This window comes from Oncorhynchus tshawytscha, linkage group LG18 (assembly GCF_018296145.1).
Source record: "Oncorhynchus tshawytscha isolate Ot180627B linkage group LG18, Otsh_v2.0, whole genome shotgun sequence".
NCBI classification, from domain to species: Eukaryota; Metazoa; Chordata; class Actinopteri; order Salmoniformes; family Salmonidae; genus Oncorhynchus; species Oncorhynchus tshawytscha.
In genome coordinates, this window is record NC_056446.1 from 11,900,988 (window position 1) to 11,927,406 (window position 26,419).

A 26,419-nucleotide genomic window follows, 5' to 3' on the forward strand; every position below is an offset into this window, starting at 1 on the left:
AAAGCTCAACACATCAGCTATCACAGAGGTAATCCAATATGTCTCCCATGACATAAATCATTTAGAATGGTGTTGCAGTTCTTTCATAGCATGTGTGGCAGTTTAATTTTGTTTGAACTGACAGATTTTCTCCCACCTCCCCAATCACTTCTCCCCACACGTAATTCATCTGGATTTGGTGGGCGGAAGATTGCAGCACTTGATGCAAAGCCAACCGCATGACATTACATAGTTCTTTTTTTTTCTTAATCTCTCTTCATTAGAAATGAATCTGCACTAACCAATTGTCAACTGATGATGATGGTTCTGTTGAATATAACAATGAGCATGGCACAATACAATAGTATAATATTTACTGTAGATGCTTGTTAAAATATTTTTTACAATATACTGTATGAATATGAATTATGTTATACTTATAATATATTCTATTATACTTCAAGCTGATTTCATCAACTTTGGTAACTTGGGTAAACAATGGAATTAACAAAGCAATTAACGGTAAAATCCCCTACTGAATTCCAAACCCACATAATGGTTCTGAGTATCAATTTAGCTATTGAACAAATCAACATAGATCTTATCATTAATCTGTAAAGGGAATTTGTGTTTGCAATTTTTTTCAACACAAATTCCGCACACACACACGCATTATGTTCTTCTATCCTCGTGAGGACCTACAATGTATTTCCACTCAAAATTCTATTTACCCTAAACCTAACTTTAACCCTAATTCTAACCCTTACCCTAACCTTAACCAATAACCGAAACCTAACTCCTAAAACTAACCACTTACCCTAACCATAATTGTAACCCTAAACCTCACTCCTAAGTTTAAAGTAGCCTTTGTCCTCATAGGGACTATCCTTGTAGTGACTTTTGGGGATTTCAGGTCCTCACAAGGATAGAACCAACACACACACAAAGAGTTGTCTAATCATGATACTTAAGCCCTGTATTAGGGTGTATTTGTAGTGAGGATTGGATTGCCAATCCTCACTACAAATGGGCATCCAATCCTCACTACAAATGGGCATCCAAGCCCCCTCACCCTCTGTTACTGGTTTACTGAGGACCACAGACAGTGGTCATCTGATGAGTCAACAATAGACAACATTTGTAGACAGATTACACCATGTAACAGGCATCACTGTAACATAACAGGGTTTAGCATATTTGCATAAATGCCAGTTAACCAGAAACAGCAGTTGTTTCTCTGCAGACAGAGGACAAAGGATCAAACTGTGCTGTGGATCAATGACAGTGATGTCATTTTTCTGCTGAATGTGTAACGAATCTCTTCTTCGCCTGAGGAGGAGTAGGAAATATCGGACCAATGTGCAGTGTGGTAAGTGTTCGTCATATTTATTACACTGAACACAGAAAACAAGCGAATAAAGGAAAACCGAAACAGTCCCGTATGGTGAAAACACTGAAACGGAAAATAACCACCCACAAACAAGAGTGGGAAATCCGGCTACCTAAGTATGGTTCTCAATCAGAGACAACGATTGACAGCTGCCTCTGATTGGGAACCATACCAGTCCAAACACATAGAAATATAAACCCAAGAACAAAACATAGAATGCCCACCCCAACTCACGCCCTGACCAACCTAAAATAGAGACATACAAAAGGAACTAAGGTCAGGACGTGACAGAATGAGTTTGCCATATCACATGACATCTATGATGTTCAGTAGGTCAACCACTAGGCCTCACTTGATTGGTCAATGCTATATCAGGCATACCCTGCTGAAAGGGATATGTAGGCAATAGGCAACTGTACTGTAGCTCCATTATGTTACAATGTTATGTTGTAATATACACTGACTGTACAAAACATTAGGAACTTTCCATGACAGACTGACCAGGTGAAAGCTATGATCCCACATGGATTGTGTATGTGTGGCATTCAGAGGGTGAATTGGAAAGACAAAATATTTAAGTGCCTTTGAATGGGGTATGGTAGTAGGTGCCAGGAGCACCGGTTTGAGTCTGTCAAGAACTGCAACGCTGCTGGGTTTTTCAGGCTCAACAGTTTCCCGTGTGTATCAAGAATGGGCCACCACCCAAAGGACATCCAGCCAATTTGAGAAGCATTGGAGACAAGGAGGGGAGGGGGGGTGCAACTCAATATTAGGAAGGTGTTCCTAATGTTTTGTACACTCAGTGTAGAGACACATATAGCGGCTGTGTAGGTGGGGGCAGCTTAGACATTCTCACTGAGGCTAATTTAATTTGATTTGTTTGTTTGGGGATTAAATGTGCTATGAATGCTCTCTACAATCTGGATTACAGACAGACAGATGTACATCACATGGCAAGATTGTCTCAGAAACACATTAGTCTTAAAAGTGAATGCTGTATTTCCAGTCATCTTATCTCATAGTCCTTAGTAATGTTGCCTCATCCATAAGGAAACAATGACATAATCCAGCTAGGGTTGCAAAAGTCCAGCAGCTTTCCCAAAATTCACAGGTTTTCCCGAAATCCTGGTTGGAGAATTTTTCATATTTCCTGCTTATCAGGGAATCTTCCAACTGGGGATTTTTTTGAAAGAATTTGGGAATTTTGAGTTACTGGAACTTTGCAACCCTGCCTCCAGCAATTGAAAGATAACGGTTACAGACTTTTCTTTCGATTGAGAACAGGCCATTCAAAATATGTATGGTCACGACTCATGCTCAAACACATTGACTGCAAACATGCTTTTAGCTTAAAGCCTTTTATTTAGAAATCTGCTCCAAAAAAAGCATACATTCTAAATGTTTTGACGCGTCAATAATCAGTCTACAGTAGTTGCGCAAGCTTGTGGACAAGCATCTGTATGAGGTGATTTGCATTGGTTGAGCATTTGTCCAACAGGCTGACATATCTAGTGGCAATATGGATGCCTAGTAAATCCAGCTCATGCTTGTGGCTATCTACATACTACATACAATACCATGTGTACTAATATACTGGTTGGATATAATACTGGATATAAAAAGCAATATGCAGTCACTTGTTATCCAAACAGTCAATCAAACAAACAAACACAAAAGATTTCGCCGTGAAACCAGTTCACTTAAGGCTGTTCAAGTTCATTACATCGCTGATAAAGGTTTATAAGTCTTGAAAACCCCCTTCTGAGTAATATACAAACAGAAACAACTATTTAATTGGTGGATAACATTGAGTTCCTGAAACAAGCTGAATGATAGTTCACATAAGCATTCATTAATGATACCCACCCTCACAATTTCTGTGGCCAACCATGAAAAAAACTATTAAGCCCCATGCATTGTTTTTAACAACTTAAGGTATAATGGCATATTAGTGCACTAAACAGTTATTATGTAAGTAAATTGATAGGCCTAAAATGAATAAATAATTGAATAAATAGATCATTAATAAATAATTAAATAAATACTGAAATACTGTAATCTAAGTGAAAATCTGCCAGCTTGTATAAATGTAGATTTAGATTTTTGTGTGGTTGTTAAAAAGAATAACACTTGGTGCATTCCTAGAAGACATAGAGTCTGTGGCTGTGTTTCAATTTGCTCATGAGCAACTGATGCTTGCCAAATCAACATAGTCGATTTTAAGAGGTCAAACCCTCACATTATGGATCAAGCTTTCTGTTTTCTGCTTAAGGAGGCAAGCTTGGGCAACACTTAGTCCATTTTTTAGAAGTACGTACACTGTCAGTAATACAGACACAGTTTTCCTGCTTTGACAGTGCCATGAGTATAAAATTCATCATAGTTTGTGCTTGGACCTGCATGGTTGCGTAAATAGTTTATATAGCATACAAAGGAAAGCTGTACAGTTGAGTCAAGTAGTAACATGGTTGTAGCTGATGGTGAGGATAGAATGGTGTTATCCATCTAGAGATCTGTGAAAACCTTTTGTGAGTGCTGCTGGTGAGCACAGGTGTTATAAGAACTCCATCACCTCAATGTGCATTATGGAGGTCATTACCACTTTGAGTCAATCAGTTTTGTCGGTCAGAGTTAAATAACGGTCCTGTTTCATCTGGTACAGCAACATCAATAGATTGTCTCTCTGCTGACTCTAACAAGGCTGTCCGGGAGAGCCTCAGCAGTACACAGACCAGTAGATGAGGTTGAAAATGATGTAGGATCCAGGAAAGATCATGCGGGAGTAGGTGTCAATGGCGTGGGTGTTCTGCATGAAACTGAAGCTGCGGAAGCCCGTCTTCTTCTTGGTTGCCGCCGCGGACTCGTTGTCCAAGGAGATGTGCACCACGATGCGTTCCTGCTTCTCCGGGGGGTCCTCAGGAGCAGGGGCCCTGGTGTACCCGGCTAGACTGTTGGTGTCGGACTCGCTGTAGGTCCCGTCCGCCATCATGGTCCCGGTGTGGGACATGCCACATGTGCAGGGGAGCGACTGTAGGGCGGAGAGAGAGAGAGAGATATGGAGGGAGGGAGGGAGACAGGTGGGTGAGAGAGAGAACGAGAGATCAGAGTAGGAAAAACGATGAAAGGACTTGTAGTTCAGTGTGGTATGATGAGGACCTTTACCTGTTCTCTCGCCAGGCCCAGGGACTGTAGGACAAAGAGAAAGAAAGAGAGATCAGACTAGGAAAAATGCTGAAAGGACATAAAGAAGAGCAGTACAGCATAGTAAGAGCCTTACCTGCTCTCTGGCCTTTTCCTTGAGCTTCCGATCTTTCCCGTCCCTCAACGTTGTCAGATAGTTGACGGCAGCATATTCCAGCACCGATAGGAACACAAACACAAAGCTGACCCAGAGGTAAATGTCCACAGCTTTGATGTAGGAAACCCTGGGCATGGAGGCGTTGACTCCAGTGATGATGGTGGACATGGTGAGCACCGTGGTGATACCTGGAGCACAGTACAACACACAACGTCCGTGTGAACACGAGACTCCAGGAAGTATCCTCATAGATATGAACCAACCAATCCATCTACACTCTTAGAAAAAGGTTTCCCCGCCACAGGGACAGCTGAAGAACCCTTTTAGGTTCTAGGTAGAATATTTTCTTCGAAGAGTGTATCTTACCTAATGAGACCCTGGCCGGTACGGCCCGGCGGTCGATCCAAAACGACACCCAGGACAACATGACCATCAGAGTCGCAGGGAAGTAGGTCTGGAGCAGGAAGAAGAAGATGTGGCGTCGCAGGGTGAAGTTGATGTACAGACGGTTGTACCAGCCTAGAGAGGAGAAGGGAAAGACACGTGAGATATCACCAAAAGTCTGAAAATGGGTTTTGCTTCTCTGAAGAACTTAAAAATGTATTTGTACAACAATGGACTGTATTTGGATTCAGTGAAATTGTCACAAACAAATATCCGTACAAACAGTTAGATAATATACTTCAATTTTGTTATTCAAATAAATGTTGACTTCTTGAGAAGTAAATGCTGCAACATCCAGTCATCATTTGTACACAGAATGTGTTATTTTTCTACAATACATTTTCTTATCCGTCCCTCAGAGATTATTTGTGGTTCTACCTGTGCTGCTGTAGAAAGCCAGTCTGGAGGTAGTGTGAAACTTCTGGATGAGGAACTGAGACAGAGAGATTCTGTCATCCGTGCTCAGGGACTCATCCCCACTCTTCCAGTACAGCATGAGGTCCTCGTCCGTGTAAGCATCTGGAGACAACAGAAATGGATTTCTAATTGAAATCTGCCTAATGTACTGTACCGCCACACCAAATCCCACCAAACACATTGTGAGACAGTCAGAGTACCACTACTTACAGCTCTCCAGCTCTAAGGTGCAGGTCTGTGAATCCAGAGGGAAACGACTGAAGTCCATGTTACAGGCAGCAGTAACCGTCACCCTTGGGATTCAAACACAACATCTTTATATCCACGACGACGAAAACACAAAAATGTCAACATGCTACATCCTCGTAGTTAAGTATGATTCTATGAGATGGGTAAATATGTGCTGGGAAAATGTGGATCAACTTAGTTCTGCGCTGTCATCGTCGAAATGACACAAAACGAAGCTGCTGCTTCCAGTTTCCTCACCTGAGGCTGTAGAGCACGTGTCCGTCTGGGAACACCCTGAGCATGATGTTCTCAGTGGTGGTGTCATGAATGAACGACCTCTTGGAGTGGACGAAGAACACATCAGGCACCCAGATCTTCTTGACCAGGCGCCCGTCAAAGGTCATGCTCTTATTGGTTGTGCTGGGAAAGGACAGCCTCTCATCTTTCCAGTAGTGCCTCAGATACAGGGTCATGGTGAAGTCCTGCAGGTCACCGAAACATTCATTTGTTAGTTGGTTGAAGCCTTGTATAAATCCTCTGAACCCATTCCTGGATTTAGAGTTGTAGATAAAGCCATTGATTGTATATGTTGTGATTACCAGGGTCTCACCCTCTCCCTGGATTATAGTGTATATTTATGATCAGATATAGACTGAGTATACCAAACATTAGGTACACCTTACTAATATTGAGTTGTGCCAAATGTTCCCTCTAAACTGCTCACACGCGCAGTAGCCCAGAGGCTGCCCCTTCACTCAACTTTCTAGAGCAGTAGTCACAAACCGGTCGATCTCCAAGACATTCCTAATCAATCATTTCCGTAATAAACTCAACAATAAAGCCTTGTGTTCCTATTTTTTAAATTTGTCTCGGGCTGTTGATGGTAGGTGCACCCAATTCAGCTGCCTTGCGCATCGGGTAGGCGAACTGTTGCCATTTTGAACCATTTCATGCATCTGAAGGTACCTTCCCTGAGGGCCCAGAGAGCAAATCAAGTGCACTATAGGCCTACCGCTGGCCAATCTGATGGCTCAGATTACCGTGTCTGCAGTAACGTAGCAGGCATAAAAGAAAGCTACAGCGAAATTGATACTGTGAGATTTTAAAACGGTTAAAAACATGACTAGAGAGAGGCTGTCAACAAATACAGCAAAGAGATGCTGTTCTTATGAAAGAGCTCATGTTTAAGTTCTTACTCATCACTGTCAACACTTTGTATTCAATACTTTTATAAGCCATAAAATGCACGTTCTTCCTATCTCCACTCAGCACTACAACAAACACTGCAGCAGTAATGAATGAGTAGGAAAGTGTATCTCTAGGCTTGCATTGTTGTTATTATTAGTGGCTTTGGGCCTTTTTTAATATTGAGGACTATTTGAGTTTCTCTGTTCATGGGAGTAACTACAGTCATTTGTGCATGCGGTGTGACTCGAGTCACCATCAGCTGTAAGACTTTGTCCCTTTTTGGCCAGTGTCAGTGGAGGAAAGGGAGAGCGGCGGGATGTTGAGAGGCGGACCCTCAGTCTGCTGCTCTCTCCCTCCACTGAGACTGACCATCAGATGCAGGCACCATCAGCCCAGTAAAATACAAATATAAAGCTCATTATTTAAATGTACGCTCACTCAGCTGTGCCTCACAAGTAATACAACTATGGATCTATTACCGGTGTGATCATATAGCCTACCTCAAACTTAAAATGGCCCGAACAATAATGCATTAGTAGGGCAATTTTGCACAGCTAATTTGCAGTGATAATGTATTGGGCCTATAGCTTACTACACATACTTACTTGCTACAGTACTGTTTTTAATTGGTTAATAATGTATAAGCTTACGTTTTTTAAGTAATGTTAAATAAAATTCTGAGAGGTAGATCGCGGCTTGCATTTTGATGCAGAAAGTGATCTTGACTCAGAAAAGTTGGGTGACCACAGTTCTAGAGTTTTCCCTGTTAACACTATCAGGGTTTCCCTTTACTGTGGCAATTGTGATTGAATCAACACAGTATTAACCACGATCAATGCAACATACCGAAACAAAACTATGCAAGAGATTTTGTTGTAGGCAGAACGCATCGGAGTAGCATATATTTGTCATGAAATGCCCTGGGGGAGGATTATAGCCCCCCTCCTCTCTCTCTCTCTCTCTCTCTCTCCAGTTTTATGACTTTATGACAGGTCATAAATACCTGGTAGAAACTGCCATTCAATATTGAGAGAGTCTACCAGAACAAAGAACCTCTCTTGGCCAAACTCCTAATCCACAAAATGGGAGAATTAAACACTATTTCTACTATTGAGAATGGTCCGTGGACACTTAGAGGACAGTTATGAAGAGTGTGTTTCATGTGGTGATCTCATGAAGAACAGGAAACACACATAACTGTATCTCTTAAAGTGTACATTTTCCAGCTATCAGGTTTACATCTAAATATTGTGAAACTGTTGTGATTAATCAGGAAACTATTTGTGAAAAGATGTAATGCAATGTTAACCTTCTAAATGAGAGTATGGGTTTTTCATATAAAGTTAACCAAATCAATGGCCACGGCCACGCCACGTGAGCATAGACATTACGTTGGCGTCATGGACCGCCCTTTTCTCTGAAATATATCAAACCCACTCGTGGCGCAATTCACACCAAACCACGCAAACCACGGTGTAAGCTAAGGTTGCAAATGGTTGAATTTCTGAGACCAAAACATGTCACATCATTTGAGTCAATTGGAGGTGTACCTGTGGATGTATTTCAAGGCCTACCTTCAAACTCAGTGCCTCTGCTTGACATCATGGGAAAAGCCAAAGAAATCAGCCAAGACCCCAGAAACAAATTGCATACCTCCACAAGTCTAGTTCATCCTTGGGAGCAATTTCCAAACGCCTGAAGGTACCACGTTCATCTGTACAAACAATAGTACGCAAGTATAAACACCATGGGACCACGCAGCCGTCATACCACGCAGGAAGGAGACATGTTCTGTCTCCTAGAGATGAATGTACTTTGGTGCGAAAAGTGCAAATCACTGCCAGAACAACAGCAAAAGACCTTGTGAAGATTCTGGAGGAAACAGCTGCAAAGGTATCTATATCCACAGTAAAATTAGTCCTATATCGACATAACCAGCTCAGAAGAAGCCACTGCTCCAAAACCGGCATAAAAAAGCCAGACTACGGTTTGCAACTGCACATGGGGACAAAGATCGTACTTTATGGGGAAATGTCCTCTGGTCTGATGAAACAAAATTAGAACTGTTGGGCCATAATGACCATTGTTATGTTTGGAGGAAAAAGGGGGGGGGAACAACAAAGTCAAGGTATTGGAGTGGCCATCACAAAGCCCTGACTTCAATCCTATAGAAGATTTGTGGGCAGAACTGAAAAAGTGTGTGCGAGCAAGGAGGCCTACAAACCTGACTCAGTTACACCAGCTCTGTCAGGAGGAATGGGCCAAAATTCACCCAACTTATTGTGGGAAGCTTGTGGAAGGCTACCCAAAGAGTTTGACCCAAATTAAACAATTTAAAGGCAATGCTCCCAAATACTAATTGAGTGTATGTAAACTTCTGACCCACTGGGAATGTGATGAAATAAATAAAAGCTGAAATAAATCATTCTCTCAACTATTATTCTGACATTTCACATTCTTAAAATAAAGTGGTGATCCTAACTGACCTAAAACGGGGAATTTTGACTTGGATTAAATGTCAGGAATTGTGAAAAACTGAGTTTAAATGTATTTGGCTACGGTGTATGTAAACTTCCGACTTCAACTGTACATTGCAATTATTCTCGAATGAGTGGCCGTTCATGTGCAAAGGATTAGCATTTCAATTAATATAATTATAGACTGTGTGTAGTGAATCCATTTTGTCTTTCCCGCTCTCTCTCAGTCCCCACCCCTTTCCTTTGGCTACCAAGCCATCATATCGGGTGTGGCAGAGGAACTATATAGGCGGGAGAGAGCATCAGGCTTCACATTTTTATATCCAGGACAGTAGGAAATGGTCAAGTTGAATCTGGTTAACAGGAGGGCCCAACAGGCCTGCCTTGAATTGAGGCGCTTGGCTGAACGGAGATATTCCAAGTTTTTATGGTCGGTCCAGACCAGGAATGGCTGTTCTGCTCCTTCCAGCCAGTGCCTCCACTCCTCCTACGCCATCTTCACCGCCAGGAGTTCTCGGTTGCCAACATCATAGTTCCTCTCAGCAGGATTGAGACAATGGGACAGGAAGGCACAGGGATGAAGCTTCTGGTCCTGGGCAGATCGCTGGGACATGATGGTCCCCACTCCAACATCCGAAGCATCCACTTCCACCACAAATTCACACGAGGGGTTCCGGATGGATGAGAATGGCTGCTGTTGTGAACCGATGCTTCAGGTCCACAAAGGCTTTGTCGACAGCTGGAGACCATTTGAACGGTACCTTGGGGGAGGTGAGTGCCGAGAGGGGGGCCGCCAGGGTGCTGTAATCCTGAATGAAATGGCAGTAGAAGTTTGCAAACCCAAGAAACCCAGAAAGGTGATAGAAGAGCGGTGGAACTCATACTTCTTGGCTTTCACAAACAATTGGTTCTCCAGGAGGCGCTGAAGGACCTGTTTGACATGGAGTACATGTTCTTGGGCAGATCGGGGAAAAAATAGGATGACGTCCAGGGAGACGAACACAAACTGGTTTAGCATGTTCCAAAGCACATCATTGACCAAAGCCTGGAGGACAGTGTTGGTGAGTCCAAACGGCATGACCTGGTACTCAAAATGTCCACTGGCTGTGTTGAAGGCTGTCTTCCCCTCATCCCCCTCGCGTATCCGAACCAGGTGGTAGGCATTCCGAAGGTCCAACTTGGAAAACATGGTAGCCCCCTGGAGAGGTTCAAATGCTGAGGAGAGGAGAGGTAGGGGGTAACCGTTTTTGACAGTGATATCGTTAATTCCCCAGTAGTCAATGCACGGGCGCAGGCTCTTGTCCTTCTTCTCCACAAAGAAAAACCCTGCGCCTGCAGGAAATGCAGAAGGACGGCCCCAGTGGTCAGAGACTCCTCTATGTACTCTTCCATAGCTTGGTGGTGTAGTGCCTGGGAGACGGTTAATGGCACAATCATAAGGATGGTGCGGGGGAAGGGAAGTAGCACGTGCCTTACTGAACACTTCCAGCAGGTCATGGTATTCAGTAGGAATAGTAGAGACATCTACAGTCTTGCTAACATCCTGAGGAGGACGACTTGGGGAAGGCTGTGCCTTATGTGACAAATACAGGTTTGATTTATCATTAACATTGATTTATCAGTAGAAATTGCTTTTGCAAAGCTCATTCAGGACTATCCAGTACTGAATGAAGTCTCGCCTCCAGCAGGAATCCCATGTGGCTTTGGCCTTAGGGATAAGTGAAGCTAGCGGTGAATGTACCATAACATTTGCTCTACTGGTTACACTTATGATAATCCAGACAATCTCAATTGATTGGATATCATTGTCTCGTTCAATTTAATAAGTTAAATTGTCGAACATACCTTTTCAGGTTCTTCCAATTAAATGAGACATTTTAAACTTTCCTATATTAACCTAGAAGAACCAACTTCTCAGGTTAACTAAAGTTGAATTCCCAGCTGCCTATACAGGTAATCATCATCATAATCATAATAATCATTATCATTCATTAATCAAGTCAATTTGTTTTTGCAAATTCATTCACGTCACAGTACTGATGGTTCATTAATGTCTAACGTATTCCAAAACCAAACCATTGGAAAAACAGGAAAAAATTAAATAATCCTCTCAAATGTTATAATAATGTTCAAGCTATCAGAGGGAGTGGTTCCCACTCCTCCGCTAATTAGTGAACCCTCACCCATAACAGGATTGATCTCTGACCTTCGCAGCAATACCAACCCTAACTATGCCATTAGAGGAAAAACAGTAGAAATCACAACAAACACTCTCCAAAATCTAACCCTGATGTCTTGCCATCCAAGATTGGCATTGGTCCAATCACGAGCAGGAAACGGAAGACATAAAGGGACAGGTGGAGAGAACCAGGAAACTAATGACAAAAGAAGAAAAGGGAAAAATTCTGCTAGCTATGGAACTGCGTTTGAAAACTGAACAATTAAATGTAATTGCATTTTATGACGATAATTGCAGCTTATGACAATGAACGAGCGCAAACTAGTCAACAAAATCGTTTTTGACAGGAACAAAATCGTTTTCTACAGGAACAACTCGATTTAGGCAAAACTAAATATGACAATGTCCACGCCAAACTAGTTAAATCTGACGAGTTATCTACAAACAGGAGCACTCAACTTGATAACATGCATGCAGTTTTGTTGAACATTACTCAAAGTAACACTGTTCTACTACAAATGCTGCAGACCAAAGACAATCAGTTAATTAGCACAATTACAAAGTTGGATGACAGGTCAGCAGAACTCATTGAAGTCATTGACCAAATTAATCATGAGAGAACTCAGGTGATGAAAATGAAAATAGTGATTTTTAAGCAAGTGGAGGAAATCTCATCACTGAATCTCTCGCTCCGTACTTAAGACCTCTATCTGCAAACAATGACAGATAAGTTTGAAACCAAAAGGAGCAAGTGCAGCAGAATATCATCCTTGGGTACAATCTGGTGGAATTCCAGAACGGTCACGTGCTACAGCGTGACTACCCAACCAAGCAACCGGAGTCCGGTACTCAAAGGAGTGAAGACGATAGAAGGTTTCAGACTTTGCCTCCCTCATGTGTCCTTCAGTCTTCTGCTCTTGGCCATTCGGCACTGAGTAATATGGTGCCTCTTCGCCAACAAAGCCAAAGCTTGGCTTCTCCTCTTGGCCTTTCGGCAGCAATTTCCCCACAGGATGAAGCCAATCCTCTCCGCCCACTTTGCGTGGAACACCTTGACAATCTCGTCAAGAATTTCCCCACCTTTGACCCCGTTCCAGGTCAGCCAAACAATACTGAGACGTTCCTAGCTGACATAGAGGACGCATTGGATGGCTCCTCGAACGCTACGGTTTCTGACCGGGTTTACCTGTTGAAGCGAACATCGAATAGACACATGACGATGTTAATTAGTCTACAACAGCAACATGTGCTTAATGATTACGCTAAACTTGCCACAGCTTTGAAATTAGAATTCAGTGATTCTGCGACTCGCAAACACGATAGCTCACTGACTAACACTTTCAAACAAGCTTGGAATGAACACCCACAAGCTTACTATCATAGGCTTTGTTCAGCTTACTTTGGCCTACTCACTGAAACAGGAATGGAAGAGCTGTTACCATTCAAACAAATGTTTCTGTCGAACATGTATTCCACCTTCATTACCTACTTGGGCCTTACAGCCCACGTTGGCTTGCCTATCTTACAACTCAGAGAGCTTGCAAGAACAGCTTTTGAGGCTTTGAAGTTTGACCAGGAGCACTCACTCCAGCTAAGAGGGTGCATTATCAGGTATTTGAGCATTGAGAGATGACGCACAACAACGGTTTCTACCACAAAACCACGATTCCAATAACCTCTGCAGTCTAAATAACTGTAAAGTACGTCGCCATCGAAACCAATACGGCTGCAATTGACCTGTTTGCTACGTTCCTGCACCCAACCCGCACAAAGTGTCAGAACAGAAAAGTTACAAAGGGTTAAAGGACGATCAAATCGTAGACCAATGTTCTCTACAAGTACCACTACGTGAAGAACTAAAGCGCTACATTGTTTAGAAAAGGGTAAAAGATTGGTCACAGGACTAGACGGGGAATTGCCGGACACCAGGTCCGCAGGAATTAACACCCTTTGCAAGGAAGTACAAAAATCTATTTCGCCCACTCTCACGCGAGACCCTATCCAGGGCCCGCTCGATCAAGAAACAAGCCTCGCAGGCTTTGTCTACAGACTCTATAGACTCTACAGACTGATACAAAGGTTGCGAAGAACCAGGTCAAAAGCTTTGTTAAAGCCAAGTCCACTCAAAATCGGAAAAGTCGATCCGCTTTCACCTTGAACAGAAATGGCACGTCATGTCACTGCGAACAACCACTCCACTTTGTGGGGAATATGTCCACTAAACGCGACTCTAAACGGCCATAGCTGGAAACAGTCCCGAGGGACTGCTTAACTTGTCATGCTCTAATTGATTCGGGTGCGACAATATCGCTCATCTCTCAAACATTGTTCGATGACCTCAAAAAGGTTTTGAAGCCAACTAAACGTTGGTTAAAAGTAGAATGAGGCGAAACTACAATTCGAGGGTCATTCAGACTACCTCGCCTCTAACATTGAGAGTCATGCTGAAACTACACTTCCAGGACGTATCGCTCGTTCACCCTGTGTATGTTTCCAGCCTCGAATCTGAAACCCTGCTACTCGGAGCAGACTTGATGGATCGGTTACTCCCACTGATGGATTGGAAAACCAACCATGTATGGTCACAGGTCACAGTGCCTTCTCCACTGACCACACTGTCTTCCCCTAACGCTAGCTGCAATGCAGTCATCCACGAGGGGTATCTGTCAAAAGCACCCCTTGGGAAAAAGACGTTTAGAAACCTCTTGGTGCAGAATCCGATCCAAGGAGATATTACGATATCTCGACACATTCCATCAGCAAACCTGATTGACCATTATTTTCATCATTTCGAGTCTCTGAGAATGAGCAACTTCCCTCCTCCTTGAAGCCGTGCAATACTGTAGTTGAGATGAACTTCTCTTGCTCTTAGGACACTTGCGCAAGCACTGCGGCCGTCTCAGCAAGAAACACATCAATGAGCAGAGTGTACTCTGCTTCCAATGATACATCTTCTGCTTTCTTGGGGACTGTCATCCCTTACAATAACACTAACGCTGTCAGTCCAGCAACTGACCCAATGACTCCCACTGTTAAAACACATTGCGATATCACAGACAGATATCCTCGTCTCAGTTCGCAGGTACTGAAGAGGTTGCCACACGAGGACGCTGTGGTGACTGGCCTCGACAGCCATTGAGCGTTTTGAAGCACAAACACCAGGAGATTTGATCGAAAGGTTTCAGCCATTCTCATAACAACGCGGCCGCTGATAACTCGCACATAGGGTCCGACCTTTTCGTTTGTGCCTCGGGTACCAACACCAACCGCTGGTGGGGGGGTCCCGAGCCAGAAAGGGGTGAATAGTAGCCCAGACCCATGATGAGCCCCATCGAGGCCGGTGAGGGGGGGTGGGGAGGGTCGAGACTATGTGCAACACCGTATGAGGCCGTCAGAGCAGAAAACTAATCTAGTTGTAAACTCCCCTATGAGAACAGTGAGGAGCAGACAGGCCCCTAGATGGGGATTATCTTAGACCACATCTAAGATATTACTGAGGTGTTCCACACTGGTTGTAAAAGAAGCCCAGTGGACTTTCTCCTCCAAAACAAATAGAAAAAATAGCAATGCCTTGCTATATGTAGTTTCAACTACAATACAACTAGTACAGTACTTTAATCATGTGTTCCGGTAGGATAATATTTCAGAATAAATCGGTGGGATAACTGATCCCCTTAAGTACCAATACCAATGCTACCACAGTCAGTCCAGCAACAATCAGTAAGAGGATTAGAGACCTCATAAGTCAAATTGCTATTGATAAATAGTGACAGAGGAGTTAGTAATCACTCAGATTGCAACACATGTAAGGGAATCTCCAGAACACTCTTCTGATGGTCAACACACATGCCACTAATAAATAGAACCCTCCATTCAGGAGGAAAGTTATTAGAAGTCATGAACCATGATCACACCGCGTACGACTGGTTCAGTGCTTAGAGAGTACTTCCGTCGTGAGGTTAGCTCCTCCGTAGATAACATAGCTATGAAATAGACTCCTTCATACCTATCACCACTACAATGATGTAAGACACAGTGACTTGTAGGAAAACTACTACAGGTCCCCTTAACATATGTCTTGAGGTCGACATCAATTCTTACTGACCTCCAGGCATTGACCTGGAGATTATCTGATGACATCAGACCCATTCTGAACAGGTTGCAACCTAGCAGGATACTTGGTTCTTTCCCTTGGCATGTGCGCTTATGTAAGCATAAACGCACACGTACAACAGAACATTAAATGAGGATTTATGCTCGGCTCACTTAAGGGTCTGAAAAGAATACCAGCCTTAGTAAGTTTAAAATGTACTCTGAGGCCATTGACTCTACACCTACAGAACCAGTTTATCCACAGAGGTCCATAGGTCATCCCTGTAGACTGCCCGAAGCTGTAGTAGTTATCAACTTAGGATAGTGCCCTAAGCAACACACCGCACATTAGGAACACCCTAGATATGACATTAGACAACGCAATGATAGGGTCATTTTGCCAGGACCTTGGACGTATATAGAATACAGTCCAATTCGATGATTTTGGATTGAAAACTTTATTTTGTATATCTTTTGTTTATGTCAAAATGATCACAAGAACGGTGAGCAAAAATCCCTGAACCACACTGGGGCACCTAGTAAATGACCTGCAGAGAGCTGGGACCAAAGTAACAAAGCCTACCATCAGTAACACACTACGCCACCAGGGACTCAAATCCTGCAGTGCCAGACGTGCAGTGCCAGACGTGTCCCCCTGCTTAAGCCCCCTGCTTAAGCCAGTACATGTCCAGGCCCGTCTGAAGTTTGCTAGAGAGCATTTGGATGATCCAGAAGAAGATTGGGAGAATGTCATATGGTCAGATGAAACCAAAATATAACTTTTTGGTAAAAACTCAACTCGTCGTGTTTGGAGGACAAAGAAGGCTGAGTTGCATCCAAAGAACACCATACCTACTGTGAAGCATGGGGGTGGAAACATCATGCTTTGGGGCTGTTTTTCTACAAAGGGACCAGGACGACTGATCCGTGTAAAGGAAAGAATGAATGGGGCCATGTATCGTGAGATTTTCAGCAAGGACATTGAAGATGAAACATGGCTGGGTCTTTCAGCATGACAATGATCCCAAACACACCGCCCGGGTAACGAAGGAGTGGCTTCGTAAGGAGCATTTCAAGGTCCTGGAGTGGCCTAGCCAGTCTTCAGATCTCAACCCCATAGAAAATCTTTGGAGGGAGTTGAAAGTCCGTGTTGCCCAGCAACAGCCCCAAAACATCACTGCTCTAGAGGAGATCTGCATGGAGGAATGGGCCAAAATACCAGCAACAGTGTGTGAAAACCTTGTGAAGACTTACAGAAAACGTTTGACCTCTGTCATTGCCAACAAAGGGTATATAACAAAGTATTGAGATAAACTTTTGTTATTGACCAAATACTTATTTTCCACCATAATTTGCAAATAAATTAATTAAAAATCCTACAATGTGATTTTCTGGATTTTTTTTCTCATTTTGTCTGTCATAGTTGAAGTGTACCTATGATGAAAATTACAGGCCTCTCTCATCTTTTTAAGTGGGTGAACTTGCACAATTGGTGGCTGACTAAATACTTTTTCCCCCACTGTATATACTTCTCCTTAATGCAACCGCTGTGTCAGATTTCAATTTTTTTTATGGAAAAAGCACACCATGCAATAATCTGTGTACAGCGCTCAGACACAAAAACAAGCCATACAGATACCCGCCATGTTGTGGAGCCAACAGAAGTCAGAAATAGCATTTTAAATATTCACTTACCTTTGATGATCTTCATCAGAATGCACTCCCAGGAATCTCAGTTCCACAATAAATGTTTGTTTTGTTCGATAAAGTCCATAATTTATGTCCAAATACCTCCTTTTTGTTTGCGCGTTTAGTTCAAAAATCCAAATTCATGAAGCGTGAGCACTAGGTCCAGATAAAAAGTTCCGTTACAGTTCATAGAAACATGTCAAACGATGTATATAATCAATGTTTATGATGTTTTTAACATAAATCTTCAATAATGTTTCAACCGGAGAATTCCTTTGTCTTTAGAAATGCAATGGAACGCAGCTACCTCTCACAGGTTGAAACAGCTCTCATTCTCTCCTCCTTCACAGTAGAAGCCTTAAACAAGGTTCTAAAGACTGTTGACATCTAGTGGAAGTGCAATCGGACCAAATTTACACTGTATCTTGGATAGGCAAAGAGTTGAAAAACTACAAATCTCAGATTTCCCACTTCCTGGTTGGATTTTTTCTCCGGTTTTTGCCTGCCATATGAGTACTCACAGACATCATTCAAACAGTTTTAGAAACGTCAGAGTGTTTTCCATCCAAATCTACTAATAATATGCTTATTTTAGCTTCTGGGCCTGAGTAGCAGGCACCTTATTCATCCAAGCTACTCAATACTGCCCCCCAGCCATAAGATGTTAAAGTGTACATTTTCCAGCTATCAGGTTTACATCTAAATATTGTGAAACGTATGTGATGAAACTATATGAAACTATTTGTGAAAAGATGTAATGTGATGTTAACCTTCTAAATGAGAGCATGGAAATATGAAATATATAAAACCCACTCGTGGCGCAATTCACTTAGACCACACAAACCACGGTGTAAGCTAAGGTTGCAAATGGTTGAATTTCTGTGACCAAAAAATGCCGGGTGATGCTAGTGTGTGAAGTGGTTTAAACTTTAACTCTACCAAAGGATAAGTCAGAGAACGTCGTCCCCACATTGGAATGGCTACAACTCTATAGGCCATTAAGCCAGACCGCAGGTAGTTGGCGACACGACTGGAAATGGTTAAACTCTGAGACTATCGATCGCTACAGAATAAGGGAGAAATTCTAGACGACACAAATTACTTGTCTGCAGCTAGAAATGACGTAAACCTAGAATGAGAATACCGACAACCGCCGAATCAACTATTCTATGAGAACATTTTTGAAAGTTTCTCTGAAGTATCCAGTCTAACTACCTACAACCACGAAAGACATTGTGACTTCTAGGAAAGTTAACCAGAGACTCTGATGAACCCTACAGGACAATCGAGGATTTCAACAGAGAAGACAACAACGACATACAGGCGTAAATATATATACATTGCAGTTATTCTCTAATGAGTGGCCGTTCATGTGCAAAGGATTAGCATTTCAATGAATATAATTATGGACTGTGTGTAGTGAATCCATTTAGTCTTTCCCGCTCTTTCTCAGTCCCCACCCCTTTCCGTTGACTAACATGCTGTCATATCGGCTTAGCCCACTAGGAACTTTTCTATCATTGTCAGTAACCATTATCTACTGTTTGTTTGAAATGTAATGCTGTGTGATTATTTAGTTAGTTAGTAAATAAATAATTAAGACAATTTGTTTATAGCTGATTCATTATGGAAACCAGGGTTCGTGCAGATAACTAAGAATTGTACAATGTTTGGAATTAGACTAATGAGGTAACAATTAATAATTCCTAAATAGAAGACTGATTGATAAGATGTGAAAATATCTGAAGAGTCGATTCGGGAAATAGAGACTCTATAAACATTTTCCCATGGTGCCTCGACTTCCAAATTAATTAAAGTTTACATTATTAGTTTAATCACGTAATAATAATTACACATAGAGAATTAATTTGATAAAATAACAGTCTTCACATTTAATGATAGTCACAGACACGATACAGTGCATTTGGAAAGTATTCAGACCCCTTGACTTTTTCCAGATTTTGTTACGTTAAAACCTTATTCTACATTTTTCAGACCCTTTGATATGACACCGAAATTGAGCTCAGGTGCACCATGTTTCCACTGATCATCCTTGAGATGTTTCTACAACTTGATTGGAGTCCACCTGTGGTAAATTCCATTGATTCCAATTCCAGAGTTCCTCTGTGGAGATGGGAGAACCTTCAAAAAGGACAACCATCTGTGCAGCACCACCAATCAGGCCTTTATGGTAGAGTGGCCAGATGGAAGCCACTCCTCAGTAAAAGCCACGACAGCCTGCGTGATTGATTGAACTCTTTGCCCTGAATGTCAAGCGTCACATGTGGAGGAAACCTGGCACCATCCCTTTGGTGAAGGCTGGTGGTGGCAGCATCATGCTGCAGGGATGTTTTTCAGCAGCAGGGACTGGGAGACTAGATGAACGAAGCAAAGTACAGAGAGATCCTTGATGAAAGGTCCTGAGCGCTCAGGACCTCAGACTGGGGTGAAGGTTCACCTTCCAACAGGACAACGACCCTAAGCACACAGCCAAGACAACGCAGCTGTGACTTTGGGACAAGTCTCTGAATGTTCTTGAGGTTCCCAGGCAGAGCCCGGACTTGAACCCAGTCGAACATCTCTGGAGAGACCTGAAAATAGCTTTTCAGCGATGCTCCCCATCCAACCTAACAGAGCTTGAGATGATCTGAAGAGAAGAATGGGAGAAACTCCCCAAATACAGGTGTAGCGTCTTACCCAAGAAGACTCAAGGCTGTAACCGCTGCCATAGGTGCTTCAACAAAGTACTGAGTAAAGGCTCTGAATACTTATATAAATACGATATTTCAGTTTTTATTTTTAATACATTTGCTAAAATGTCTAAACCTGTTTTTACTTTGTCATTATGGGGTATTGTGTGTAGAAACAATTGTATCCATTTTTGAATAAGGCTTTATAAAATAACAAAATGTGGAAAAAGTCAAAGGGTCGGAATACTTTCCAAATGCACTGTATATGGATCTGTGCCATTTACTTTGAACTGGATTGTGCTTACAGCATAAGCAGTCGTGAGTAGAAGCGCTTGTTTTGAGATCAAAGCGAGAGCTGCATGTAGCCAAGAGCACAAAACATGTACATTTCTAGATATCTTTGAAAAGCGAGTCGGGTAAAGAGCTTTTTTGTTTGTCTTAAAGGGGCAGTGTGTATTTTTAGACAGGCTTGAATAAGCTAAGTAGCCAATAGGCAGAGGGTAGCACAATATTTCTGTTTCTCTGTAATAATGGTATGACAATATTAATGCATTTTAGTTTGTAAAGTGGTTTCTTACATCAAACAACACAACAGCATTTTCAGTCACCAAGTGAATAAACAGGTTGATGTCAAGCCCTGTAAGTTTTTTTCAAAAGTGTCATGGAATGTAGGTCTACATTGAACAACACAAATCGGCTGCTACTGTAGGCTTAATGATAGAACAGCTATTTCCATGTTAAAATGTTATGGGATGCATTTTCTCCATTGTTTTTGATGGTAAGGCCACTCTGGTAGGCCTACATTATTATTATTATTATTATTTACTTTTTCTCCCCAATTTCATGGTATCCAATTGTTTAGTAGTTACTATCTTGTCTCATCGCTACAACTCCCGTACGGGCTCGGGAGAGACGAAGGTCGAAAGCCATGCGTCCTCCGAAACACAACCAAGCCGCACTGCTTCTTAACACAGCGCGCATCCAACCCGGAAGCCAGCCGCACCAATGTGTCGAAGGAAACACCGTGCACCGGGCGACCTGGTTAGCGTGCACTGCGCCCGGCCCACCACAGGAGTCGCTAGTGTGCGATGGGACAAGGATATCCCTACCGGCCAATCCCTCCCTAACCCGGACGACGCTAGGCCAATTGTGCGTCGCCCCATGGACCTCCCGGTCGCGGCCGGCTGCGACAGAGCCTGGGATCGAACCCAGAGTCTCTGGTGGCACAGCTAGCACGGCAATGAAGCGTCTTAGACCACTGCGCCACCCGGGAGGCCCTGGTAGGCCTACATTATGATCAAATAGCCACAGTAGCCTATATAGCCACTGTTAAAACTAACTTAAAGTGGGTACAGTCTCAGTGTTCACAGTAAACGCGTGCTGGACGTTGCACAGAATTTTCACAACGTTCAAGTTTGCGCTCAACATTTGCCCTGAGAACAGCCTCAATTCGTTAGGACATGGACTCTACAGGGTGTCGAAAGTGTTCGACAGGGATGCTGGCCCATGTTGACTTCAGTGATTCCCACAGTTGTGTCAATTTGGCTGGATGTCCTTTGGGTGGTGGACCATTCTTGGCACACAAGGGAAAAGCAGCATTGCAGTTCTTGACACACTGTCCAACCAGTGTTCCTGGCACCTACTGCCGTACCCAGTTCAAAGGCACTTATATCTTTTGTCTTGCCCATTCACCCTCTGAATGGCACACATACACAATCCATGACTCAATTGTCGAAAGCCATAAACATCCATCTTTAACCTGTCTCCTCCCCTTCATCTACACTTTTTTAAGTGGATTTAACAAGTGACGTCAATAAGGGATTTCCAGCTTTCACCTGGATTCACCTGGTCAGTCTGTCAAAGAAAGAGCAGGTTTTCCTAATGTTTTGTACACTCAGTGTATGTCCCTAGTATGAGCAGGGAACATATTATGTCATATTATGTCCAGAGAGGGCAGTCAGATTTGACATTAGTGATGATGAGACACATACAGTAATGACAGCTCTGGGTTAGAGGTTGCATTGGTCACACATATACTTTCCCTTCCTCTCTGCTCCTTGATCTGTATATGTTGCTAGGCAAAAGGGTCTATTTCATGCTGACTATGCCACTGCATCCACCACAGCAGATCCTCCCCTTTTCCATTCACTTCACAGCATTACACTATGTATTAGATCAGTAATAATACAACTTGAAATAATGGCACCAATGAAGTAATCAGTACCTTTGTCGTTACATACAACGTGTGTATAACATCACATTTGGACACATTCAACAAATATTAGTCCACTGTAACATTGCATAATGATATTAAAATGGTTGATACAGATGACTGAACCTTTGTCCTCCATCAGTCTGGCATTAAGGACAGTCATAGTCTGAAAGCAATAATTTGCCCAGTCTATTTTAATACAATTATATACAAACATTGAAATGCTCACATAGAGGCTTACAGGACATCAGGATGGCAGTTTGGCTCCAATTTATAGCTTAGGACAGCGGGCCCATGTAATTATATTACTGTGGTGGAACATGTGCATGGTCATTTGCAAGATCATTTTGAAGACAAAACATTGTTTTTAGCACTGTGCTCCTATTATTTGGATTATCTGAGAATACGAGATTAAGAAGCATGACCAATATAATTCATTTGAGTTCATCAGCTCCAAAACAGTGCCCCCCCAAAAAAACAGCTTCACAGTCTTATTTACTTATTAGCAGATTGTGAAGGATATACGTTCATTTTCTTTGGTTCAAAGGAAGTGGTGGGCAGCACAATCATTGATGTTACCGACTCTAAAATACTTTTATTTAACACTGACGCGTGTCTCTTTATTTGTTATAGGAATTGCCAGCATCCCTCTACCCATTGCGTTCAGCAGTTGTTGAATTTAAACGCCGTAACACAAAGACCTCTTCAAATGTTCCACCGATCTGTAATAATAACTGTTAAAGTTGACTTCATTGAAATGCTACAAGGTTTCATGTTTGTATGATTATCAATTCACTTACCATGTCCACCTCTGATATACTGTCCAAACTCTCCACCTGAACATCCACCCCTACAGGGACAGCAGGGCCTGCAAAACAACAGTCACAAGAACAAGATTATTTTCCTTCTTATTATTATATTTTTGAGTCAAGGATTCAGTTTCAGGTGGAAAGACAGTTTCCCCTTGCGAGTGGCCATAATCACATAACATGATTTAGGGTACGCTAGTGTGAAACAGAACAATTCTACTTTCTCTTGGTAGATATACAGTGCAGTAAAAAAAAAAGGTATGTGAACCCCTGCACAGTTGTCAAATGTTGTTGTGTTGAGTCTGAAATGTTGATACTTTTAATTGTTACCCTGTGAAGTAGGCTGTGTAGATCAGTAGAAAAAGACATTGAACGTGTCAACATTTCAGACAAACACCACAAAATGTGAAAACTGTGCAGCACTATTCTACTGCACTAGTGTCGATTTAAAAAAAAGATTCTCTGTCTGAGATGACGTCTTAACTTGGATTTCCATGCCCCAGTATAGAGGCTCTGATATTTTCTCCATACTTCTTCCTTGTTATGTCTAGCAGTTTACTTTTCCTTTCATCACTACCACAATCCCGGAAAGATTTGGTATTACACGGTATTACAGCTACAGATATCTTCAGCTCATTTTTTAAAAAGCCTTTCGTTTCAGTATTGAGGGCAATACCACACACTCGTGTTGAAGTATTCATTTGATTGAAGTGGATGAGTCATGAGTGATAGATTTGGGTTAGATTTTAGGATCTGCGAGGATATTGAATCCAAATAACTCCATATAAGGTCATGTTTATTTTCACAGCACATACATTCTATGAATCAGTTCTATATGCAATTATATGGCACACAGTTTCATCCATCCCATGTTAAAGGTTCACATAAGAACCGCAAGTAAATGCATAATACATACACTGCTCAAAAAATTAAAGGGAACACTTAAACAACACAATGTAACTCCAAGTCAATCACACTTCTGTGAAATCAAACTGTCCACTTAGGAAGCAACACTGATTGACAATACATTTCACATGCTGTTGTGCAAATGGTGGAAATTATAGGCAATTAGCAAGACACCCCCAATAAAGGAGTGGTTCTGCAGGTGGTAACCACAGACCACTTTTCAGTTCCTATGCTTCCTGGCTGATGTTTTGGTCACTTTTGAATGCTGGCGGTGCTTTCACTCTAGTTGTAGCATGAGACGGAGTCTACAACCCACACAAGTGGCTCAGGTAGTGCAGCTCATCCAGGATGGAACATCAATGCGAGCTGTGGCAAGAAGGTTTTTTGTGTCTGTCAGCGTAGTGTCCAGAGCATGGAGGCGCTACCAGGAGACAGGCCAGTACATCAGAAGACGTGGAGGAGACCGTAGGAGGGCAACAACCCAGCAGCAGGACCGCTACCTCCGCCTTTGTGCAAGGAGGAGCAGGAGGAGCACTGCCAGAGCCCTGCAAAATGACCTCCAGCAGGCCACAAATGTGCTTGTGTCTGTTTAAACGGTCAGAAGCAGACTCCATGAGGGTGGTATGAGGGCCCGACGTCCACAGGTGGGGGTTGTGTTTACAGCCCAACACCGTGCAGGACGTTTGGCATTTGCCAGAGAACACCAAGATTGGCAAATTCGCCACTGGCGCCCTGTGCTCTTCACAGATGAAAGCAGGTTCCCACTGAGCACGTGACAGACGTGACAGAGTCTGGAGACGCCGTGGAGAGCGTTCTGCTGTCTACAACATCCTCCAGCATGACCGGTTTGGCGGTGGGTCAGTCATGGTGTGGGGTGGCATTTCTTTTGGGGGCCGCACAGCCCTCCATGTGCTCGCCAGAGGTAGCCTGACTGCCATTAGGTACCGAGATGAGATCCTCAGACCCCTTGTGAGACCATATGCTGGTCAAATCAAATCAAATTTTATTTGTCACATACACATGGTTAGCAGATGTTAATGCGAGTGTAGCGAAATGCTTGTGCTTCTAGTTCCGACAATGCAGTAATAACCAACAAGTAATCTAACTAACAATTCCAAAACTACTGTCTTATACACAGTGTAAGGGGATAAAGAATATGTACATAAGGATATATGAATGAGTGATGGTACAGAGCAGCATAGGCAAGATACAGTAGCTGATATCGAGTACAGTATATACATATGAGATGAGTATGTAAACAGAGTGGCATAGTTAAAGTGGCTAGTGATACATGTATTACATAAGGATGCAGTCGATGATATAGAGTACAGTATATACGTATGCATATGAGATGAATAATGTAGGGTATGTAAACATTATATAAGGTAGCATTGTTTAAAGTGGCTAGTGATATATTTACATCATTTCCCATCAATTCCCATTATTAAAGTGGCTGGAGTTGAGTCAGTGTCAGTGTCAGTGTGTTGGCAGCAGCCACTCAATGTTAGTGGTGGCTGTTTAACAGTCTGATGGCCTTGAGATAGAAGCTGTTTTTCAGTCTCTCGGTCCCAGCTTTGATGCACCTGTACTGACCTCGCCTTCTGGATGATAGCGGGGTGAACAGGCAGTGGCTCGGGTGGTTGATGTCCTTGATGATCTTTATGGCCTTCCTGTAACATCGGGTGGTGTAGGTGTCCTGGAGGGCAGGTAGTTTGCCCCCGGTGATGCGTTGTGCAGACCTCACTACCCTCTGGAGAGCCTTACGGTTGAGGGCGGAGCAGTTGCCGTACCAGGCGGTGATACAGCCCGCCAGGATGCTCTCGATTGTGCATCTGTAGAAGTTTGTGAGTGCTTTTGGCCCTGGGTTCCTCCTAATGCAAGACAATGCTAGACCTCATGTGGTGTGTCAGCAGTTCCTGCAAGAGGAAGGCATTGATGCTATGGACTGGCCCGCCCGTTCCCCAGACCTGAATCCAATTGAGCACATCTGGGACATCATGTCTCGCTCCATCCACCAAAGCCACATTGCACCAGACTGTCCAGGAGTTGGCGGATGCTTTAGTCCAGGTCTGGGAGGAGATCCCTCAGGAGACCATCCACCACCTCATCAGGAGCATGCCCAGGCGTTGTAGGGAGGTCATACAGGCACATGGAGGTCACACACACTACTGAGCCTCATTTTGACTTGTTTTAAGGACATTACATCAACATTGGATCAGCCTGTAGTGTGGTTTTCCACTTTAATTTTGAGTGTCACTCCAAATCCAGACCTCCATGGGTTGATAAATTTGATTTACATTGATCATTTTTGTGTGATTTTGTTGTCAGCACATTCAACTATGTAAAGAAAAAAGTATTTAATAAGAATATTTCATTCATTCAGATCTAGGATGTGTTATTTTAGTGTTCCCTTTATTTTTT

At 42.8% G+C, this 26,419-nt stretch overlaps 1 protein-coding gene across 1 annotated transcript in view; it reads right to left on the reverse strand.

The window, feature by feature from the left end:
* Positions 1 to 2,109: 2,109 nt before the first annotated feature.
* LOC112217505 (gamma-aminobutyric acid receptor subunit rho-2-like) overlaps positions 2,110 to 26,419 on the reverse strand; it is a 42,094-nt gene continuing 17,784 nt past the window's right edge. The window contains exons 3-10 of the mRNA XM_024377826.2: positions 23,084 to 23,151; positions 6,015 to 6,238; positions 5,739 to 5,821; positions 5,490 to 5,630; positions 5,034 to 5,186; positions 4,647 to 4,855; positions 4,532 to 4,555; positions 2,110 to 4,397 (exon numbers count right to left, since the gene is read on the reverse strand). Coding sequence (XP_024233594.1) covers positions 4,086 to 4,397; positions 4,532 to 4,555; positions 4,647 to 4,855; positions 5,034 to 5,186; positions 5,490 to 5,630; positions 5,739 to 5,821; positions 6,015 to 6,238; positions 23,084 to 23,151 — 1,214 coding nt within the window. The 3' untranslated portion in view covers positions 2,110 to 4,085. The remainder of the gene's footprint in view (positions 4,398 to 4,531; positions 4,556 to 4,646; positions 4,856 to 5,033; positions 5,187 to 5,489; positions 5,631 to 5,738; positions 5,822 to 6,014; positions 6,239 to 23,083; positions 23,152 to 26,419) is intronic.